Source organism: Protopterus annectens, chromosome 7.part0, assembly GCF_019279795.1.
Source record: "Protopterus annectens isolate FY-2018-M chromosome 7.part0, PAN1.0, whole genome shotgun sequence".
NCBI lineage: Eukaryota > Metazoa > Chordata > Ceratodontiformes > Protopteridae > Protopterus > Protopterus annectens.
In genome coordinates this window covers 1,861,452,377-1,861,475,734 of record NC_056739.1, presented here as the reverse complement: position 1 = coordinate 1,861,475,734, position 23,358 = coordinate 1,861,452,377, and the positions used below count along the sequence as shown (strand labels likewise).

The window sequence follows — 23,358 nt, the reverse complement described above, 5'->3', positions numbered from 1 at the left end:
TAATTGAACACACGTGCCTCTTATCTGCCTATAAGCATGCAGAGTGTGAGAGAGACAGGACAGCTTCAGGGAGAAAGAGTATGATAGAGAATGAGGACGTAGGAGTAGCTTGTGATAAACCTCACTCATCAGGGGCAGTGTCAGTATGTACGAGCATGTGTGAAACACCAATTTAATCTATGGGTGCACACAGTTCTGGAAGACACATGCATAGCTCTTCTAGGTAACGTATAATATTTATCTTAAAATTCATCACAGTACATCTAGACCGTCAGAATTTCTGAGGGGTCCGTAGAACCTCAGCTGTATAAAGAGATTTTTGACAGGTTTAGTTATATGTTCCATTCTTAACCTCTTAACCCTTGAGCCCCACTTATTCTAAAATTAAACCAACCTAAAGGTGGGCACTGATGATCAGTATAATGTACATGGAGGGTAGGGACAGCATGGTTATTATTTAACTTTGCAATTAGACCTCAAATGTATGCCCAAAAACTCACTACAGGTTTCCTAGGAGCAGTTTACTGTGTAGAAGCAATAAGAGGGAACACATTACTATGTGTGAAAAAGTGGGGAAAATTTATCAGTCAAACATCAGACACGTATACAGGTGGCTATCTTTTCTGGGTACGTATAAGGAAGCAAGCTGCATCTCTATGTCTGACAGCAATAAGTTGAAACATTACTGTGGCCATTTGCTCTTTCACTTTTGCCCCAATTTAACATTAGTGGAGGACACAGAGGATGGCCATCTTTGAGCAGGGAGGTGAAGAGGAGGCATATTGTGTATATGCATGATGGTAACAACTTAAAATACATGTTTGCAGCCATTTGTTCTTTCACATTAGTCACCAGAGAGGTACACAGAAGGGTACTATCTGCAGGATCAGGAACTAGTCACTATTCTGAGATGTGATTCACATAATCTTTCAAATGGCTGTCCTTCCTGTTTTTTTTTTGTTTTTGTTTTTTAGGAACTTCTATTATCAGCTTTGAACACAACTTATTTCTTTCTTGAAAAGAAAAAGACAGAACTTCTCTCCTTACTCATGACTTTTCTCAGACTATCACTGGATGAAAATGTTGTAGAAAGCCTCCAAAATGCACCTCAGTTAATTTAGAATACAAAAGCTTCTGTCCATGACTCAGCTTAATTCAGTTACTTCCACTGTTGTTATTACTGGAGAGTAATAAGACCGGACTAAGTAACTGATATTACTTATGTGGTTCCAGCCAGTTAGGGGAGTTGAAAGAGTGGAGAAGCTGAAGAGTAAAATAAACTGTGAACAAAAAAAGGAGCAAGCTGTCTAAATATACCTTGGAGACCAGCATGAGGGAAAACTGGGGTAACCAGTGTGCAATATGGAGCGGCCATGAAGTCCTTTGTCTTTGGCTCCATTTCACCTAAAACTGGCCATGTTGATCTCAAATTAAAAACTATAATCAAATGAGTGGGTACACTGGCAATAACTAAGTGACTCTACATGATGTTTAATCTCAGGAAATGGTTAGTGATTTACTATAATATAACACGAGCCCACTTCAGTTCTCATCTATTCAGTTGCTTCCTGTAGCTCCCCCTACTCTGAAGTCATCACCCACCACTGCTTAAGACTGATTAAACATACAACAGAAATTGTCTACACATGACACTACATAAACATCAGACTGAAACAGAAGACTCCATGCATAAGAAAACCACAGCATTCATTCCCTACAGCTTGTCACTTTAGTGCTGACAACATGTTGCTATCTCTCTCTGTGCCTGTTATCCTAGATGGCATGCTAAAACTAGGGATACCACCTGTCCCTCTTTGTGCAGGACAGTTCCTATTTAGGCAGCTGTGTCCTGCAAAAAAAAAACTGAAAAATTGCAAATGCCCCATCCAGAGATTTTAGGACAAACAATATTTCCTAAGTCGTCTTCAACTGTTACGTAAAAGAAGTATTTTGCATCTGCACACCTAAATGTTATTGTGAAGCAGCATAATCAGCTGGAACGCTACAAGAGGCTTCTATTCTGGCAAAAAAGTGAAATTCAATCCTTTGCACTGGCTTGGACATAGTTTGTCCTACAAAATCTCATGTATCTACAAAAAACGCCACACTACTAACACAAATGCTTTTGAAACAGAACTGCAGAAGACTCACCTGCCACATCAAACGTTCAACCTCTTCTTCCAGTGGAGTCTTCTGCTTTGAGACCATAGCTGCCCTCTGCAAGCACACAGCTCCATGAAGGTGCCAGGGGGAAGTTCTGCAAGTATTGTTTTTGTCAAGAACATCAGTAGAGAACCTACAATAAGCAAAAGGCGGACATGGTGCTTTAAAATTTGCTCTTTTCCCAAGATTAAGAACCGTTCTCCCCGTCTGATACAGACGACTTCTGGCTGTAGCCATATTAAAAGAACTAATCCACAAATTATTACAATAACTCGTTAAACCAACTAGATGTGCTCTTATAAAAAATGAAGAATATACCAGCAGCTGTCTTTGCAAAACTTATAATATTATATTAAATAATATCTAACCATCCCGTTGAGCTCTAATTTTGACAACTACATATCACACGTGAGTAACTTTCCTATAGGAAACGTAGGTTCACACTTTATTTAATCCCCTTTCTAAGAACGTTTTTCGTGACCCTGTTTTGGCCTGTTCCATTGCTCACCAAAGGGATCTCCACTCATAAAACGACGTGGTGGTCAGCAAATTTGCTAGATTTTATTGCATTCAGACTCTGTAAAAGACAAATATTTCCATAAGCACATTTCTGAAGTAGTTAGATACATTACTAACATCCAGCTTTCATGCATTGAACATTTTGATCTTCCTGTCATTATTTTGGTTTGGCTCAGTGTGTAACCTTGAGTATGTCCCCCTTACTCATGCTGGTTTAATAATTCGCCTCTTTACGCGCATTGGCATTAATAAGTAGTGGTTGCAGTGTGCTTTATTTTATTGAAGTTTACTATCGTTTTGTTTGTTGTACTACGTTTCTTAGTCGGGTGTTAGATAGTTGATCTTACCATGCTCGGTAGAATTTTTTGTCAACGTTTTTTGCCTGCAGGAAGCAAAGTGCAAAACAGTGCATTGTAAGTGTCAGTAATGTACTATCTTTGCTTGGTTTATTGTTGAGTGTTGGGGACATACCTGTCATGTGTACCTTATTTCGAGGAACGTTCTTCAGTTGGGAGTCTTAAATTCATGTTCCTCAAAGTTCCACATTGAAAGAGTCTGTCATACGTACAGTCAGTGTTCGCAATATTGTAACTAATGTCAATGGTAAATAGAACTGAATCATATTATTTCATTAAAATACCTATTCTGTAAATAAAAATGTCACATTTTAGACATCCTATGAGCTTCTTAGTTGCAGTTGTTAGTAATCCATTAGTAAGCAGGGTCGGTGTTAGCATTTTGGGGCCCCTTAGGTACTTTATTTGAGCTGGCCAAGACCTACATGCAATCAACTGGACGTATGAGTGAATTTAAGTAAATCTTTATCTGCACTTTTTTCAAATACAGCATTTAAATTGATTTATTTGTGTTGCATTGAATACTATCTAGCTGGAAGTTGTGGCTCTCGTTTTTTCAGTTAGTTCTCCATCCACCCTCCCTGCTTTGGTGTTTAATCTTGGTGGCTTTGAAACTGCTCCCCCCCCTCTTGTAAATTTGCATTTGGATACTCTTGGACCCATCTTATTTGCTTACTCAAAAAAAAAAAAAAAAAAAAATATATATATATATATATATATATATATATATATATATATAGATATTACACTTTTCATCCGCTTTTACTGTATTTGTGTTTCTTCCGACTTTATTTTGCTTTTGGTCATCTTAAAAGTACTCAATTGTATTTATTACTACTTGATGTAACTATCATTCTAAGCCTTTTGGTTTAAGCACTTGGGCTTCAGACCAGTTGCTTTACATTAAGAAAGTTTGTGGTCTGCACTGTTGTGGCAAGACAGGTAGCTTACATCCTTCTAAGTTGGGAACTGCTGATTGAAGGCTCAGTGTCTGTTATTCTAAAAGTGTATTAGTTCTGGTTTAAGCCCTTGGGCTTCAGGCCAGTTATTTTACATTTAAGAAGGTTTGTGGTCTGCACTCTTGTGGGAGGAGAGGCTGGACTGCCCTTCTGAGCTGGGAATTTCTGGTTAAAGGCTTATACTGCCTGCATATATGAACTGTTTTTTACTGAAATTGGTGCACCTTGTTTGCTGTAGCATAGACTAGATCCAGACCTGCTGAATCTAGCTTTTGTTTGTTTGTTTGTATAACTTGAGCACTAATCCAGGCCTTCTTTTTTGGAGAAGGTTCCCCTGCACCCCAGTGGGCAAGAATGAGCAGTTAGAACTTGTCTGATTGAAGACTATAGGATCAGGGTTCAGTTTTGAGTTTTTTTACTGGTTAATTGGGTAATTTGTTTAAAAGCCTTTTCTGATTGCTTGTAGTCATCTAAAGCTGTTTTAAGTGTATTATTTACTGGTTTGAATTCAGGGCTGTGTTACAATTTTCTGAGTTGCCCATACCTTGCTTGGATAGAGGGAGGATTCTCTGCTCACCTGTGAGAGATTGAGCTTTGAGCAGCCATCTGTCCCTGGAGGAGTGGTTCCAGCCCAGAAGTGAGTAGTTTATAGGCCATTTTGGGCTCATTTCTATCTCTTTCATTTCCCTGCTGTAAAAACCACATTTGCACGGTTTTGCACTTCCGGTTAGCTAGGGCTAAATTTATTCCGGCTCCAGCAAGTCTCCTCTTCAGTTTTTCCCTTGAAAGTAGTCTAACTCTCAACCTAAGCACTTAAAAAACATCTTGTAGTCCAGCACTTGCTCAGACCTAATAGCAAGCACTAATATACCCTGACACTTGATTGCCCAGCAGGGCAAGGTTCATTATTCACCCCTCACTAACCAAGCGACTAAGCAGCTCACCCTACTATTCAGGCATGACCAAAGGGCAATTTCAGATATACTCTCCAGTCCAACTGGTGAACCTGGGTATCCTGAGGCAATGTTACAACTGCCTCATGTACACAGACAACCCTCTCCTCCTACCACAAAACATTAACATATATGAGAGATGCAATTATATAGCTAAATTGGAGGCTAAGCTCTCTCCACCCAAGACTGGAACAGGCAGTCATGATGAGAAGGTTAACACTTGCACCACACCTCCAGCCTCACATAGACATACTAAACCAGCACTGGCAAAAAATACACACAAATACACAAAATTGTACTCTGAGGCTCTAAATAAAAACTTGCAAAAGCATCACAGACCTCCAAAGCAGACACCCAAAAAACCTGCACCTCCCATCATAAACCAGTCAACACATAAAACACAAAGTCAGTGTGCCGTAGAATCACAGCCTTTAAGGTGAAATAACATTCCTAACACACTAGTAATAGGCGAGACTATAGTCAGGCACACTGACTTCCCACTCACTAGGCTGGACAAGGAGAAGGTTACAGTTAGCTGCCTGTCTGGAGCCAGAATCCGCCACATAACACAAGCACTCAGGTCACTCCAGAACAAGTAGAAATATGGCTCTGTCATTGTTCTTGTTGGTGTGAATGACCTGAGACGTACCTCCCTGGACTACATGAAAAGAGACATGGAAGAGCTCTTTGATCATGTAGCCCAGGCAGGTATAACCCTGACCCTGAGTAGCACCCTGCCCTCACCAAGAATGATACCGCAGTATAAAGAAAAAATGATCAATTTCAACAATTGGCTAGGCTTCTGGTGTCATTCAAAGGGGATCCAGTGTCTGTCAGCCTGGGATGACATGCTCGACAAGCCTTGTTGCTTCGCAAGCGACGGCTTGCACCCGTCACCCCTAGGCTTTCAAATGCTGGTCAAGGCTTTTGCTGCCCCTATAGTGCCTTTTTTAGGTAAGGCTCAAAAGTCAAACCCACCTTCGTAAATAGCACAAATAAAAAAAAATTAGGGTTATGCTACTCAACGCCAGGAGTTTAAATCTCAAAATGCACGCGCTCGAAGCACTCCTCACTATGGAGAACGTTGACATCTGAGCAGTAACTGAAACCTGGCTCAAGGTTCCACAGAGCACCCCAGCACTACCGGGCTACAACTCATACCACACGTTTTGGCCACAGAACATGGACCGAAACACAAAAGGAGGGGGTGTATCCATATTCATCAAGGATACCTACACCTCCAGGTTAGTGGCGCAGCATGATACCTCTGAGATCATCCATGTGCAACTAACATCAGGCAAATCTGCAATGCAAATTGTGGCCTGCTACAGAAAACCATTCATGACCCAGTACTACCACTCTGCCTTTCTGGAGACACTGGAAAACATGAAGGTCCTACCAAACACCCTGATATTGGGCGATTTCAGTTACCCTACCGTTAATTGGGAAAACTACTCGAGTACAAACTCCCAGGTCCAGCGCTTCTTGGAATTTATCAACTCAAATGCCCTGGATCAGCTGGTAAACTCCCCTACCAGAGGTGAAAACATATTGGACCTGGTCATCACCAACATGGGCGACAGGTGTTCCACACCGGAGGTCAACCTGTCACTGGTTAGATCAGACCATAAACTAATCACTCTGGATGTCCACACCACACCACCACCTCCAACCAAGGAAATCACAGTGAAAAACTTTTCTATAGCAAACTTCACCTTACTTAAGACAGAGGTGGTAAGTTTCACAGTCCCCATGCTAAAGGATAACAGTGTCCAAGATGCAGGAACCTTTACAAATGCACTCTACAAGCACCTACAAGGATGCATGGATCATGCCATCTCTAACAAAACTAAGACTCACTCCTCTAAGAGAAGGAAACCAGTCTGGTGGACTCCTGCCATAAACAGGCTATACAATAGAAGGAGGAAACTAGTTCAGAAAAAAAGCAAATCCCAAGAAGGAAAGACATCCCTGATCAGTATCAGTAAGAAAATAAGGTCCCTCATAAAATCCTCCAAGGCTAACTTCGAAAGAAAAATAGCCAAGGATTCGAAAGATAACCACAAAGCCTTCTTTAGCTATCTCAAGAATCTAAGTGGCAACTCGCAGATATGCACTGAGCTAGTGCAAAATAGCACAAAATATACTGAACCCACTGATATTGTCAACATCCTGTCAGATTCAGTGCAGACTTCACCCCCAAAAGGGCCCACAACAATACCAGAAAAGTGTAGTGTCCCAGAAATCACAGGCGCACAGGCGAAAACAGCTCTTTCCAAAGCCAAAAAGCACAGCGTCAATGAAGCCAGATTGTGTCCCAGGCTGCGTCGTGCATGAACTACAGAACGAACTAACCCCCCACCTAAACACACTGTTTAACCTCAGCCTCTCCACAGGCTATGTGCCCATAGAATGGTGCACAGCAACGGTTATTCCGCTCCACAAAGGAGAGGCCACAACTGACCCATAAGCCTGACTAGCCTGGTCTACAAGGCTATGGAGCGCATCATCAAGAAACTCATTAACAAAGACATTGGGAACCTCCAAACACTTGACCCGACCCAGTTCGGCTTTAAGGGCAGATCATGCCTACTAAACCTGGTTGACTTCTTCGAGACAGTCACCAAGGCAATAGATGAGGGGAAGGTAGTTCACACAGCCTACCTTGACCTCGCCAAGGCTTTTGACACCATTCCCCACTCTGGAATTATAGAAAAACTCACCAGCCTGAACATAAAATCCCTACGTCACGAGATGGGTTGCCATCTGGCTTACAGACAACTCCCACGGTAAGAATAGTGGGCTCCAGGTCTGACTCTAAACCAGTCACAAGTGGTGTCCCACAAGGCTCGATCCTGGGACCCCTACTATTTGGCATATACGTCTCAGAAGTACAGGCAAACACAGGAGGGCTATGGCTAACCAAGTTTGCCGATGACTGCAAACTGGGAGCCATAATTGTCCGTGTCAGCCGGAGAGTCATTCTCCAAAAGGGTCTTACTGAGACTGACACCTGGTGTCAAAGTCATGGTGTCAAGCTAAATACCAAAAAATGGATAGTCATCCCATTTGGGAAAAACAAAACACCCATGAATTACCACATAGGTGGCAGCCCCCGTAATACAGAAGAGGTTATAAGAGATCTGGGACCCAGGTAGATAGTAATCTCTCCTTTGACAATCATATTGGCAAAGTAGTTAGGAAATCCTTCTATGTAGCCCATCCAATTACTAAAGGGTTTGCATCTAGAAATAAAGAGGTTATAGTGCCCCTCTACTTGTCACTCATCAGACCCATCTTTATAGTACAATGCCCCATTTGGGATGTACTTCACAAGACACTTCCAACAGCTGGAAAGATCACAAAAGTACCTCACCAAGAGGATTACTGGCCTCAAACATATGTCCTACACAGCCCGACTGGAAAAACTCCTGTACTCAGTCGCATATCACTTACTCAGAGGTGATCTCTGCCTGACTTGCAAAGCCATGTTCAACTCAGAATTGATGGACATGCTCCACCTAAAGAAATCCAAGTCACTGCGAGCCACTCGCTCTAGTGAGCTAAACCTTGCCACAACAATAAATAGAACATGTTGGAGGGATAGATTCCTGTCACAGAGACTCCCCATGCTTTGGAACAAAATTCCTAACTACATTAGGCAGAGCCCCTCACTAACACTCTTAAAGAGAAACCTTGACGAAGGGATGGGTAACAGAAAATACACCCCTGGGATCACTTCATTGGTTGTTCTTGACAGAGGCTCAGTTAATCAGTGGGGCGACGAAAGCTGAGACACTCTGGCTAGGCTTATAAATGCCCTTGGGCAGATAGCCTAGTACCTACCTATAAGTATTACCTTGTCACTGCCACTCCTCCGAAGCAATATTTTAGTTCATGCTGCAAACATTTAGGAGTAGTAGCAGAGACTGACCTGTAGCTACAGTGTTATTACATTACACTATGTGGCCCATCTCACAAAGGGGCACTCGCAGTTACTGACATTTAATTACAATAATGATACAGTACAAAACTCTATGTACAGGGTGGAATTGGGTGAAATAGTGCTCTAGGCACTGCTTAGTGTTTCAACTCTCCCACATGCGTGCACACATCCTTCAGTGCTTCCCATCCCATATGCATTACTATTTTTCTTCCTTTTCTCATATTTTGCCTTACATTTCAGCTTTTTCAAGAAGCCATAACTTCCTGTATGCTCTGATGTGCATTTTAATTATTTTTTTTCTTTTTACACAGCCTTTTCATCCAATGATGGCTTGAACAGATATTATGATTAAAGAAAGAAATTCAGTGCTGCTGTCCATCTTTAGTTTTCCTTGCATTCTTTCAACATACCTTTCCTGACCAAGACAGCACAGTGATAACCATTTAAGAAATAACTCTGTTAAGTTGGTGCCTCCAGAAGCTATGGGGGTTATAGATGCTCTGGGATGCATTTTAGAGCCTTTTCCCAACCATTTTAATCCAGTGGTGGCCTAAAGAAAAATCATAAGTGCAAAAAGAATTTCAGTCTTATTTTTGTTTCTTTTAAGGAAGATCTAAGTTGTGTCCTAGTCAAGGCTTAATGTTCAAAACTGTTGAAATAGTAGTGCACAATACACTAATAAGACTGTTGTGAGGATACACTGGTCCTGTCTGAGAATACTGCCTGCCTCCCTAACCCCTCTGAAAAGACAGTCCCTGACTATGCATCCCTTTGATGTTAGACTGGGATATAAGCAGAGGTTCAAACTGCCACAGTCATGTATTTTAAATGATTGCTGACACATATACACAGCCTACCTCTTCACCCCTAAACCCCAAAGGCAGCCACCTGTATATGTGCCTGGCAGTGATTATTAGGAAAGTGAAAAAATAATGATTCCAGTAATATATTCTACTTTGTTGTTCCCAGACAGTACACTGCCCCCAACACAAGCTAAAGTAAACTTCTTTGTACACTTCTAAAGTCTGTGAGAAAAGTAAAAGAAACAATGACCACACTGTGTTTAGGTTAGACAGTGTAATCAGAAAATTAATATATTTTTTCTTTTCAATTTACCCCCACAGAGTTAAAGATGATTAAGTGGTGGGCCTTGCTGTATCCATTTATACAGTCTGGGCAGTGGGGACACCATAATCACAGAAAATGTGTCTGCATATTCTGTAATATATTTTATGCCTTAATTTTGAAGTGTAATAAATTGTTAGCTGCATTTTTTACTGATGCCAAGAAAATAATGTATGTGTCCCAACATTTTGGATGTGTACACAGATAAAAATCTGATTTTTTTTTTTTTGACAGCTACACACACACATGTGTAATTCATAGAAATACTAGTTTTGTACTTATTTCAGCAAATAGTAAAACATTTTGCACTACTGGCAGTGCCACAAGCAATCCGACTGTAGTTTGGTAGTTATCAAACCGCAGCGGAACAAGTCAATTTATTTACCTCATTGAGTAGTAATACATACCTGTCATTATTTACCTCATTGAGGAGTAATGCATACCTGTCACTACCCCTGATTTCAGAGACATTCCCTGATTTTGTCTTAGTTTTGCTCTGTACTTTGTAAAAAGTTTGATTTGCTGGTATATTCTTCAGGATTACAGTCAGTCAATAAATCTCGATATCAGAGTTTTATACATCTTGTTGTCCAAAAATGCATGTTGATGCAAAAGATGTTATTCTATAATTTTTTAATTGAATTAGAACAACATTTCAAATATCTTCCTGATTTTGAGCCTTTATTCTACTCAGTGGCAAAAATAATAGATCTCTTCAGGTTGAGAGTTATAGTAGTTGATGTGTTGCCAGCATTTATAACACTGCCTGAAAGAGAACCATCCCTGAAGACTGGGAGTATCAGCTTTTCTTAAAAATCCCAGGGAAGCTCCAACATTGGTCACTTTGGGCTGCTGATCTGTAGTGCTTTCCTTATTTATGTAATTATCAGCGGTCCCCTGCAACCATGGGTATTGCAGGTACGTAAAGGACAGAATGTCCACCAGCAGGGTTTACCTAAGCTAGGGCACTGTGGTAGTGGTAAAATGTTTAATGGCATTGTGAATATTGTTACTTGATAAAATACTGTTAAAATAACCAGAAATATATTTGAAATTTAAAGGAGATATGTTATTACCCACCTGGTTTATTAAGTATACAATATTGCTGTGTTAACTTTTGTTGGTTTGACAAACTTGCTACAAAATATCAAGATAAGATAGCTTGCTGTGGTTGGGGGTCCCTAAGGAACAGGGGGCCCCCAGCGACCACAGGGTTCACTGGTGCCTAAAGCTGTCTGTTACTAAGTTTTCCACATTATGAGAGGTAGTGCTCCTCATTTTGGAGTTGGAAGGTTGAGAGCTATGGTTGGGGATTAAGTAATGTTAAAGGTTTTGTAAATTTTAGTACACGTTTCATCTTATACAGCATTTAGTATACATCTGTGCTTGTCATGATCTAGTTTTTTGTCAAGGTTATTAGTTTCATGCAGATTTTTAATCTGATAGCATAAATTTTCATTGTGGATAAAACGTTTGGCTTCTTATCTTTGTAAGCAGGGATAAATCTTCCTCCTCAGTCGAGGTCATTTAACTGTGTTTCTGAGAGAGTGAGTGTGTATGTGAGTGACTGAGAGTGTGAGGGTTTTACAGCTATGGTCTAGTGGTGCAATTTTTTTCTCCCTCCACTTCCATTGCCTAACTGTGTGATTCTGAGCAAGCTACTTAATCGGACACTGCTCCTGGGCTGAGTCTGGGAAAAGGTCCATGGAGATCAGTGTTCTACCCCAGAAAAGGCATACAAATATAAATAAATAAGTAAACATCAACAATTGAGAAAAGCAGGCACTACACAAGTACATAGAATTAAAATATTATTTTTAAAACATTATTACTGATTGCTTAAGTTCGAAAGACATGCGTGCATAAATGGGCATGCCTTCGTTGAAGGTTGGGCGTCGAGTTGGCACCTCGGCATTTCATAAAAATCTACTGCCAATCATTAGCGGACCAGAGTTCTGCTGTGGCGACCCCTTACAGGGAAAAGCTGAAAGACAAACAACAACAACAGCATTACTGATTGCTTAAAAATTAAAAGAATTATATTATTATGACATTTTGTTATGAAGTCTATAGTGCTAAGGTCTGCTACTGTTACTAAGTATCAAATGAAAAATAATGGTTTTCAGTAGCAAACATGCTGTGGAACCAAAACCCAGATATAAATTCGAACACTTTTATTTAGCGACTTGGGATGTTAAGTACTTTTCCTCAAAACGCTTTAACTTTAGCCTTCAAGGTTTTACCTCAAAATCATGTATATTACAAATGATAGGAAAATAATTCCATCAAGGACAAGGATATTCTTGAAACAAGGGATATAGGAATTCTAGGTCTTGCCAGGTCCCTCCTCTAGTCTGTAGGTCCCTTCTCAAGAAGGGCAATGCCAGTCATGTGCTAGGTAAATTTGAGTACTTGTAAAACGTAAAAAAGATCAACAGTACTTTTAGTGTTTTGTGGTACTGTAGGGACTTTTAAGCCTATAATCTTGTTTGTTAGAAAACTGGGGGGTCTTTCCTGTGTTTGATCATGTCTGTTGAGGTACATTGCATAGGTGTATCTTATAATTGGTCTGATAAAAGCCACATACAAGGGTGCAATAACATCTTTAGAGCTGGATGATATTCCCTTTATGATCAGCTGTGCCATGTAGAAAGATTTCAAAGGAGAGGGTCTCTAATTAGATTTTCATTTTGAAGTGGGGTATTGCCAGTACTATATGCTGGAGTGTGGTTTGTCTGCCAACTGAGACAATGTTGTATTTTTTAATACTTTGTTTAAGCCAATTTTTCAATGCACCAGTTATCTATCTGTAAGTGTAAGTTCTTGCTGGAGGACTTCCGTGTCAGAAGAGTATTTGACAGTAGTTCATGGTTTGCAGTCATCAGCAAACTTGATTAGCCATAGGTATTGGTTTAGTCTGTAGGTCTCAAAGTAAATACTGAACAAAAGCAGTTCCAGCATTGATCAGTGTGGGACATGACTGGTCACATTCACTTTCTCTTAGGCTACCCCTGCCATCTATACTATGTGGGTTCTGTCTTTCAGCCAGTTTACTCTCCCTCATACCACAAAGAGATCTGTTTGTAATGCATTTATTTTATTAGTTATGCAACAATGCGGTATGATGTTAAATGCTTAACCAGATCAAGGTAAACTGTGTGTACAGTGTGACTGCTGTCAAGAGCTTGTTACTAATTGGGGCAGATTTAGCCTAATGAGATTTTTAATGACTGTTGATCAAGTCTGACTGTAACAAGGCTCTGGGTAAGTAGATTATAATTATGCACGGGGTCCTCTAGGGTGTGTTAGATGGTATTTATCAGACAGCCAGATATGTTACCTCGTCCCATGGAGGAAGTTTTCCTAGTCATTAGCACTTTTAGTGCATGTTCTTCAGTGATTTTGGGGATATGAGAACAAAACAGCAAGAGAGCAATGCATGTCTGTACTTCATTTCAGAAGACAAAGGACAGGACTCGTTACTATAAAAATAAATGAAGTAAGTCTACGATATATTGACCTTTACTAATAACTGCCAGTCTGGTAAATTTTCTTTAATAACTTCACCTGGTATTATGACAATTCTAGATATGAATCCTAGAATAGTGTTTAAGAATAAAATGAATTTGAAGAGTCAGCTATGTTATAGGAGTCTGGGTGTAGGAACTATTGGCATTGAAAGAGATGTTTAAATATACTTAAGGATACATTTCCTTGTTTAAAATGTAATTACTGTTAGTATATAGAATGAATATATTCTATAATTAAATGTAAGTTTGAGTTTTTTCATCATGCTGATTGTGAAAGTGTAAATTTGGGTATGTTGCTAGGTGTTCTGGATGTACTTCCTTTTATATAGGGAAAACAAACCAACGGTTATGAGATAGAAAAGCTCAACATATATATGATATTAAGAAACTGAATTCTGCAAATGCTGTAGTTAAATATATTTTGTCAATTGGTACAACACATAGCTTTACATTTTCAGTTTTGCAGTTAATTGCATATGGTGCCAGGAATTAACAGAACTGAGGTTTGTGAATATGAATATATTACTAGATTTAATGCACTTGACCATTTAAGGCTTGAATGACTATTGCCCTTTAAAACCGTTTTTAAAGTCTAGAAGGTTACCGCATTGATTTATTTATTATATATGTAAATATTTTAATTAGGATGGATTATATTTTTTATGTGCTTTAGTGTTGTATATAAGAATGTGAGATGGATCTTTGTATATTTACTTGAAAAATCATGTTGTATACGTGAAAGCTTGTATTTATTAAATTATAAATATGTCGTGAACTATCTGGTTTAGTTTTTTTTCATATTACATTAGGTCTTTGAATGTTTAGTATTTTGTGTGCATATATTTATAATACATTTGTAAGATCAGGTCAAGAATGTTTTGTACTCTGTAATGTGGTCCCGTTACATTTTTAATTATTGGATATAAAAACTTCAGAGAATATATGAAGTTGTTGGTGTAGGTTCTCTTGTCAGTTGATGGGTAGTTAGTCTCCCAGAATGATGGAGTTCTTATTTAGGAGGTGTTCATCCATGACATTTAAGAGTTTGGCATGGACTTCAAGGGTTATAGAAGGGGTCCTGTAACTACCAGTAAACTGTTGATTTTTTTGTGTGATTTGGTATTTAATTCAATTTGTGAGTATCTGGGAATCTGTCTGGAGGTGATACGGTAATGACAAATATTATGCCACTGCAGCTGCTGCCATTGTGTCTGAAGGCATGGTGGGCACTAAACCAAGTAGGGAGGAAGCACTTTTTGGACATTCAAACCAAGTTTCAGTGATTTACAAATATCTGTATTCTTCCAAATGCAGAGGTGCCTTAGACTTGTGGCAGTGAGCAGAGTTACCTTAATGTATACTCTTTTCATATTGATACACTTGCTAGGTTGCAATGTTCATTATCTAAACTTTGCATAAAAGTGTCAGTATGGGGTTTATGTATTTATTTATTTATTTATTTTTTATTTATTTGCAGTTGTTTTACCAGGATAGTCCATTGGGCCTTGAGAACCTGTTTTCAATGGAGTCCTGGGGAGAAAAGCTCCACATTTAGATTATACAAGGATTTAATAGCACACTTGATTACATGATGATTACAAAGACTATCATTTGTACAAATTGGTTTTATAACACTTAATCTAGCAAGTTTACATTGAGAGTAGTATAGACACAGACCAAAAAAAGACAAAATGAAAGTTAGAAGGTGTTTTTTTTTTTTTTTAGGATAGATAGAGAGCTAAGAAATTACTGGTGTAGTTAGGGAGATATATGCTGCAGGCAGGCATGCAAGCATGCCTTTGCTATAAGGGATTTAAAAGGAGTAGAGAAAAGGTTTTGTGAAAAAGAGTAGGTTATGAGGGATGGGAGTAGGAGCATTCCCAAGTGGATGTTTGGTGAGAATGTAGTGATTTTTTTAAAAACTGGGATGCTAGCGATTGTGCGAATGGTGGGGGGAAGGGAGTTCCATAGGCATGCAAGTGAGAAGGATAGGAGGTTTTGTCCTGGGGGATGGAGGGGTCTGGACTTCAATAAGGTTTTGATTGTTGGATCTTAAGAGACTTTGTGTGTGGTGCCTTTTAAAGGTAGTAGAGAGGAAGGGACAAAGGTGTGGTTGAAATGAGTTTATGGGCATATGTGAGATGGGTATATGAGAGGTAGTTGGGTAGTTCTAGCCAGTTGAGTTTGTGGAGAGGTTCACAGTGATGTATAGATGATTTGGTTCTGGTGGCGAATTTGGCTATTTTATTATAACAAGAGGATAGTTTGGTTTTGAGTGATGTCTGTATGTTTGTTAGAAGAGGGGCACCGTAGAGAAGTGGGCAATTTTTTTCTCCCTTCTCAAGGAAGGAGAAATATAAAGGAGAGAGAAAGCTGAGTAGATTTGGTGAGGAACCGATTGTGTCGATAGAGCATGCCAAGTTTTTGGTGGTTTTTTTTTTTTATATTTAGTAGTAGGTGGGAGTTGAATTTCAGTTTGTTGTCGATTTGGACTCCTAATAGTTTGGATTCGGATACTAGCTGTAGAGGCGTATTATTTTGGGTGGTGATAGGGAATGAATTTTTATCAAAGTTATTGGCCTTAGAGGGTGTAACTATCATAAGTTTAGTTTTAGTGGCATTGAGTGCTAGATGGTTGTGTTTCATCCATTGTTCTGTTGTGGCGAAGGACCCTTGAGTAAGTTTTAGAAAAGTTGGAATGGATGAGGCAGCACAGATTGTGGAATCATCAGCATATTGTATGATGTTTGTATGAGGGATAGAGAGGAAGAAGTCATTTATGAAAATATTAGAGGAGGGGGGCCTAATATAGAGCCTTATGGGACATCTGTTGGGGTATAGAGAAAGGAGGAGGTTGCTTTTTTCCACTTAGCTTGTTGTCTGTTGGAAAGATAGCTGGTAAACCAAGTAAGGGATGATGGTGAAAAGGTTTAGGTTGGATAGCTTATTAAGAAGTAGGTTATGAGAGATAGTATCAAAGGCCTTGGAGAGATCTAGTAGAATGGTAGAAACAGTTAGGCCAGAGTCTCTAGCTTTATTCACAGTTTCTAGGAAGGATAGGAGGAGTGTCATAGTGCTATGATGGGGCCTGAATCTGTGCTGGGTAGGAGTTAATAGTTTGTTGTCTAAGAGATGAGATAGTAGTTGAAGATGGATGCATTTCTCTAGGATTTTTGAAATTGGAGAGAGGATGGCAATGGGACGGAAATTGCTAATGTTATTGTCTTACCTTTATGCAGAGGAATGATGCAGGCTTTTTTCCAGATTTGAGGAACAGTACTTTCTAGGATAGAGCGGTTGATAAGGATACTTATTGGGAAAGCAATAGCTTCGGCGGCTATGCTGAGGAAGTATGAGGGAATGTTATCGGGGGCATTGGTGCATGGTTTTAGTTTCTGTAGGAGTATTTTTATGATGGAAGAAGGAATAGGTTTAAGGAGGAATGGAGGTGGTAGAGAGGGTGGGGAAGGAGAGAATGGAGTTTGTAGGCAAGGTGGTTGTAGAGAGGTGGAGACAGGAGGGGGGCTGTTATTTGAAAAAGAAGAGGTAAGTTTGGAGATAGTATATGAAGAAAGAGTTAAATTGGGTGGCTAGGTCAATGTCTAGTGTATTTGGGGACGGATTTGGGTTTTCAGTAGTACCTGGTTTTAAGAGGGTAGATATGCCTCTCCAGAACTTTTGGGGATTGGTTTTGTGGTTGCTTTGTAGGTGGGTGAAATAGTTTTGACGGTCTGCTGAGATGAGTTTTTTAACTGTGTTACGGAGGGTTTTGTATTTATTAAGGTTAGATGTAGTTTTGTTTCTATGGTATTGTGTCCAGGCTTTGTCTAGGTTTCATGGTGGTTAGTGCTTCTTTAGTTAACCGGTGGAGGTTTTCTTTTTTATTCTTTTGGTTATTGGGGGAGCATAAATGTCAAAAACTTTTAGGAAGGTTGTATTAAAGTCAGAGAGAGCATTTTCAAGGGGTAAAGTTTTTAAGCGGTTCCAGTTGATTGATTTTAGGGAGTCAGAGAAAGCTTCTGGGTTAAAGTTTTTACGGCAGCGGGTGGTGATATAATTATGTGTGACTTGCAATGGAGAAGGCAGATGCCTAGTGAAGATGGGAAGGCGATCGCTGAGGGAGTCAGGAAGGGTGCCACTGTTGGGGTAGTAGTGAGGGTGGGAGACTAGAATCCAGTCTAAGATGTTACCACTAGTGAAGTCTTTGCATGGTCTAGTCATGGTGTTGATAAGTTGGGTATAGTTATATAGGTTAATGTTGAGGGGGTGAGTAGGGGATTGAATGGAGGACCATTTGATATTGGTGTCTCCCATAATTATAGTTTCATTTGAGATATTAGTAGAAAGCCAAGAGAGAATCTCTTAGAGTATTGGGATATTGTTTCCAGGTGGAATGTAAATGGAGGCTATGTATATGGATGTGTATGTGTTTAGTTGAAGTTGAGGAAGTAAAAGTTCTGCATTAGTGAACTGGGGAATAATTTTATTATAAGGTGTTATACACAGGGAGGATAAATAGAGTAGTGCTACACCACCACCTTTTTTATGGGTTCTGCCAGCTCTGATGATAGAGTAGAGTAATTGTTTGGGACTATTTCTGCATTTTGTATATGAGGTTTTAGCCAGGTTTCAGAAATGGCTAAGATGTCTGGTTTGTTATATAGCAGCCAGGCATGAAGATTAGGAATTTTGTTAGTTAAGCTTTGTGCATTTAAATATGTAAATAGAATAGATTTAGTAATTGATGAAGAGGGGTTTGGGCCTGGGTTGGGGTGTATGTCACCAGATAGAAGTGTGGGAGTTAGAAGTTGGGTTAAATAGTTGAGGTGCTTGGGTAGTTTTGTATGTGTGGTGTGAATAAAGAACTTAGTGGAGGTTATGGAGGGGAGAGTGTTTGTTGAAGTTTTATGCGGAGGGATGATTTTATATTGAAAATATAGTTTATGTTTGATGGGGTATAGTTCTGGAGAGATGGAATTGTAATGGTTGGTTTGTGAATTGTGGTGGTGGTAGGTTGTGTGCAGGAGTGGGGTGTGGATAATGGGATTAGGCTTGGTTAGATAGTATATGTAGCAGAGGTTTAGAAGTAGTAGTATTTGAAATGTGAGAAAAGAGTATTTTACAAGCATGCTAGGATTTGGTAGGCAAGGTAGATGTTTAATAAGGGGAGGGGGACTGTGTGAAGAAGGTTGGTGTGTGTGGGGGAGGGTATGGGGAGTGGGAGTGGTTAGTGTTTGGAGAGGAAGTAGGAGTGGCTTAAAGGGTATAAAGTTAGATGTAGTGGGGGTGGGTGGGAATTGGGGGTAGGGGAGCGGAGTGAGCCCACAGGGTGAACGGAGCGGGGATCAACAAAAGAAGAGAGTAGTAAAAAAGTATCAGCTGCAACTGCTGGTGGTGTGGACATGTAAGGAGGTATGTTGGGTGGAGAAACCAGATAGGGATGAGTGTTCTGTAGGGATGTGTGAGAGGTGTTTATTTGAAAGTAGTGTTGTACAGGGGGTAAACCAGAAGGTAGTCAGAGAGAGAAATACCGACTCTAAAATAGGTAGTCAGTTTAAATAGGATGGAAGTCAGGTAAGGTTACAGATAAACTGGCAATAGGTTATTGGGTGCTGCCACCTAGCGGTGACATGGAAGAAAAGCAGGCAGCAAAGGAGCAAGGACACTAACAGCTTTTACTGTGAGAGTATCTGGAGCTAAGGTAACTTAGGGGAAGAGAGTAAGTTTGTGTGGTCCACGGTGTACTACTGTGTCACTTACAATAGATATTAGACAAAGAAAAATTATTACTAGGTAGGCAGTATAGACACGGTGGATAAGGCTACCTACATTCCAAGTTTAACTTTATGGTCAGTTTTCAGGAATTATGTGATGCAGTCAAGCAGGTAAGTTCCAGGGTGTCCGTAGAGGTGAAGCAGGAGGAATACCGTAGGTGGAATGAGGTTTAGTCAATTTGAACAAGAAGTGTAGACCATCCTTTGCAAAGCAAGTAGGCTTGTCAGGCATCTTGCTGCATACTTACATGTACTGGATCCTAGCAAGAATGACACAGATTATTTAAGCAGTTGCCGAAGCCAGTCATCTTTTCTTTGAATGTAGGCATTATTGATGAAGAAATAGGATTCCTGTCAGTATCTGGATCTTGCCTACACTTGTGACATGCATAGAGAGCTCAGACATGCCTCTCCGCAGCTTTCTCTGGGTTTTTTGCACCTCATTTATCTTTATGCACAATTGCTGTGTTGTAGTTGTCTGGTGCAAGTGTCCTAAGGGCACTTGAGATGTATTGAGAACCTGGAACCTGAAAGACCACTCACGTTCATATTTACTTTGCTTAGCCTTCTGAGTGGGGAAATCTATGGGTCATACTGAGGAGTCAGCAATCACTAAAACACATTTTGTTTGTGGAGTGGTTTGTTGTACAGGAATTGAGGGCCTTTGTCTCACATTGCCAGGATCCGCCACATAACCCACGCACTCAGGTCACGCCACAACAAGTACAAATATGACTGTCATTGTCCATGTTGGTGTGAATGACCTGAGACGTACCTCCCTGGACTACATGAAAAGAGATATGGAAGAGCTCTCCGATCTTGTAGCCCAGGCAGGTATGACCCTAGCCCTGAGCAGCATTCTGCCATCGCCCAGAATGATACCGCACACAGTACAAGGACAAAATGATTGACTTCAACAATTGGCTAAGCTTCTGGTGTCATTCTAAGGGGATCCAGTGTCTGTCTGCTTGGGATGACATGGTCGACAGACCACGATGCTTTGCCACAGATGGCCTGCACCTGTCGCCCCTGGCATTTCAGATGCTGGCTAAGGCTCTTGCTGCCTCTATAGTGCCTTTTTTAGGCAGGGTTCAAATAACAAATTCACCACAATAACAGGAACTGGCAAGCAAAAACTGAGGATAATGCTACTCGATGCTAGAAGTCTAAATCTCAAAATGTACTCAGTCGAGGCACTCCTTAAAATGGAGAACATCTATATCTGTGCAGTGATTGAGACCTGGTTCAAGGCTCCAGAGACTACCAGGCTATAACTCATACCGCACTTTTCGGCCATGTAACCTGGACCGAAACACCAAAGGCTGAGGTGTGTCCATATTCATTAATCAGCATAATGCATCCGAGGTTATCCAAGTGCAACTAACTCTGGGCAAAACTGCAATCCAGATTGTAGCTTGCAACAGATCCTCCACCATGCCTCATGATTCCCACTCCTCTTTTCTTGATGTACTGGAAAATATTAGGGTTCAACCAAACACCCTAATAATGGGCGACTTCAACTACCCCACTATTGACTGGGAAAACTACTGTTGTACCAACTCCTTAGCTCAACGCTTTCTGGAATTCATAAACTCCAATGCCCTAGATCAGCTTATCCACACCCCCACCAGAGGCAACAATATCCTAGACCTAGTCATTACCAACATGAGTGTTCCACAACTGAAGTCAATTCCTCGTTGGTCTGATCTAACCATAAACTTATCACGCTTGATATCCACATCCCGCCCCCCCCCCCATTAAGAAACCACAGTAAAAAATTTCTCCAAAGCCAACTTCATGCTTCTTAAGACAGAAGTGGTGAACTTCGTGACATCCATGCAGATGGACAATACAGTTACAACTGCTGAATCCTACACAAATGCACTCTATAAGCACTTACACGAGTGCATGGATCATGCTATCCCAAACAGAACCAAGACGCTGTCCTCCAAAAAAAAAAAAAAAAAAAAAAAAAAAAAAAAAAGGAAGCAAATCTGGTAGTTCCCTGCCATAAACAAATTGTACAACAGAAGGAAGAAACTGTTGCAAAAGAGAGTAAAATCCCATGAGTGGAGGAGCTCCCTGGACAGCCTCAGTAAGAAGCTGAGATCCCTTACAAGATCCTCCAAAGCTAGCTACGAAAACAAAATCTCCACTAAATCCAAGGACAACCACAAAGCATTCTATAGCGATGTCAATAAATCTAGATGGCAACACCCAGATCTGATCTGAGTTCAAACACAAAGGCACGAAAATTACAGAATCAACTGATATTGCCAACATCCTGGCAGATAGGTTCAGTGCTAACTTTACCCCCCTCTCTCACCCCTAAAGGGCCCATATCTATACAGGAAGAATGCAGAGTCCCTGTAATCACAACTATGCAGGTAAAAGCTGCACACTCTGTAAAGCAAAAAACACAGCATCCATGGGACCGGACAACATCCCAGGCTGCGTTTTACACGAACTTCAAAACAAACTGGTTCTCCACTTAAGCACCATGTTCAATAATAGCCTTGCATCAGACTTTGTGCCCACTGAATGGCGCACAGCAACAGTTATCCCACTCCACAAAGGGGGAGCCACCACTGATCCCAGGAACTATCGACCTATTAGCCTGACGAGCCTGGTCTGCAAAGCCATGGAACGTATCATGGAACTCCTAAACAAAGACATTGGTAACCTCCAAACTCTGGATCCCACCTAGTTCTGGTTTGTGAAAGGCAGATCATGCCTCCTGAACCTGATTGACTTCTGTGAGGCAGTCACCAAAGCCATGGATGAGGGTAAGGTGGTTCACACAGCCTATCTTGACCTCGCCAAGGCTTTCAACACCATCCCCCATTCTGGAATTTATAGCTAAACTTACTAAACTAGGTATAAATCCCTATGTCACAAGATGGGTTGCCAACTGGCTCACTGACTGAACCCACACTGTAAAAGTTGCAGACTCCAAATCTGACCTCAAAGCAGTGACAAGTGGAGTACCACAGGGTTCCGTCCTGGGACCTCTCTTGTTAGCCTGTACTTCAGAGAAGTAGATACCAAACACAGAAGGCCTCTGGCTAACGAAGTTCGCAGATGACTGCAAACTAGGAGCCATACTCAAGTCCACAAATGATGTGGACATCCTACAGAAGGGCCTCACTGAGACAGAGGCCTGGTGTCAGAGCTATGGCCTCAAGCTCAATGCCAAAAAGTGCAGTGTCATCCCCTTTGGTAAAAACTCTGTACCCATGAACTACCACATAGGCAGCAATCTACTTAACACCGGATGTGTGATAAGAGACCTTGGGACCCAGGTGGACAGTAGTCTCTCCTTTGATGGTCACATCGCCACAGTAGTCAGGAAGTCCTTCTACATGACACACCTCATCATAAAAGGGTTCTCATCCAGGAAAAAAGACATCATTGTTTCCCTCTACTTGTCACTCATTAGACCCATTATAGAGTACAATGCCCCTTTTGGAATGTACCTCACAAGACATCTGCAGCAGCTGGAAAGCCCACAGAAGTACCTCACAAAGAGGATTACTGGCCTCAAACAAATGCCCTACACTGACCGCCTCAAACGCCAGCTTTACTCCGTAGCATATCGCCTACTCCGAGGTGATCTGTGCCTAACATATAAAGCTATGTCAAACCCAGAGCTGTTGGACATGCTACACCTAAAGAAATCCCAGTCCCTCCGAGCTACATGCTCTAAGGACCTAAACCTTGTCACCACAATAAACAGGACATGCTGGAGGGATAGATTCCTGTCCCAGAGACTTCCTATACTCTGGAACAAGCTACCCATCTATGTCCAGCAAAGTTCTTCATTAGCACTCTTCAATAAAAATCTTGATGAGTGGATGGGAAATAGAAAATACACCCCGGGGATCACTTCTGTGCCTCTGCTGGATAGTGGCACAGGAAAATAACTTTCTTGCGTGGCGTACGCTATGGAACCTTGCTGGCTAGGCTTACGTAGGCCCTTGGGCCGATAGCCTAGTACCTACCTATGAACCTATAAGATACTATATGCTGTAAT

General features: G+C 40.7%; 2 protein-coding genes across 2 annotated transcripts in view; one reads left to right on the top strand and one right to left on the bottom strand.

The window, feature by feature from the left end:
• Positions 1-2,669, bottom strand: part of MRPL46 (mitochondrial ribosomal protein L46) — a 160,859-nt gene extending 158,190 nt beyond the window's left edge. Inside the window, exon 1 of the mRNA XM_044078356.1 lies at positions 2,152-2,669. Within this exon, the coding sequence (XP_043934291.1) occupies positions 2,152-2,400 (249 nt within the window). The 5' untranslated portion in view covers positions 2,401-2,669. The remainder of the gene's footprint in view (positions 1-2,151) is intronic.
• Positions 2,670-2,867: 198 nt separating this feature from the next.
• The window catches only part of LOC122807256 (28S ribosomal protein S11, mitochondrial-like), a 128,605-nt gene continuing 108,114 nt past the window's right edge, over positions 2,868-23,358 (top strand). Inside the window, exon 1 of the mRNA XM_044078355.1 lies at positions 2,868-3,095. Coding sequence (XP_043934290.1) covers positions 3,031-3,095 — 65 coding nt within the window. The 5' untranslated portion in view covers positions 2,868-3,030. The remainder of the gene's footprint in view (positions 3,096-23,358) is intronic.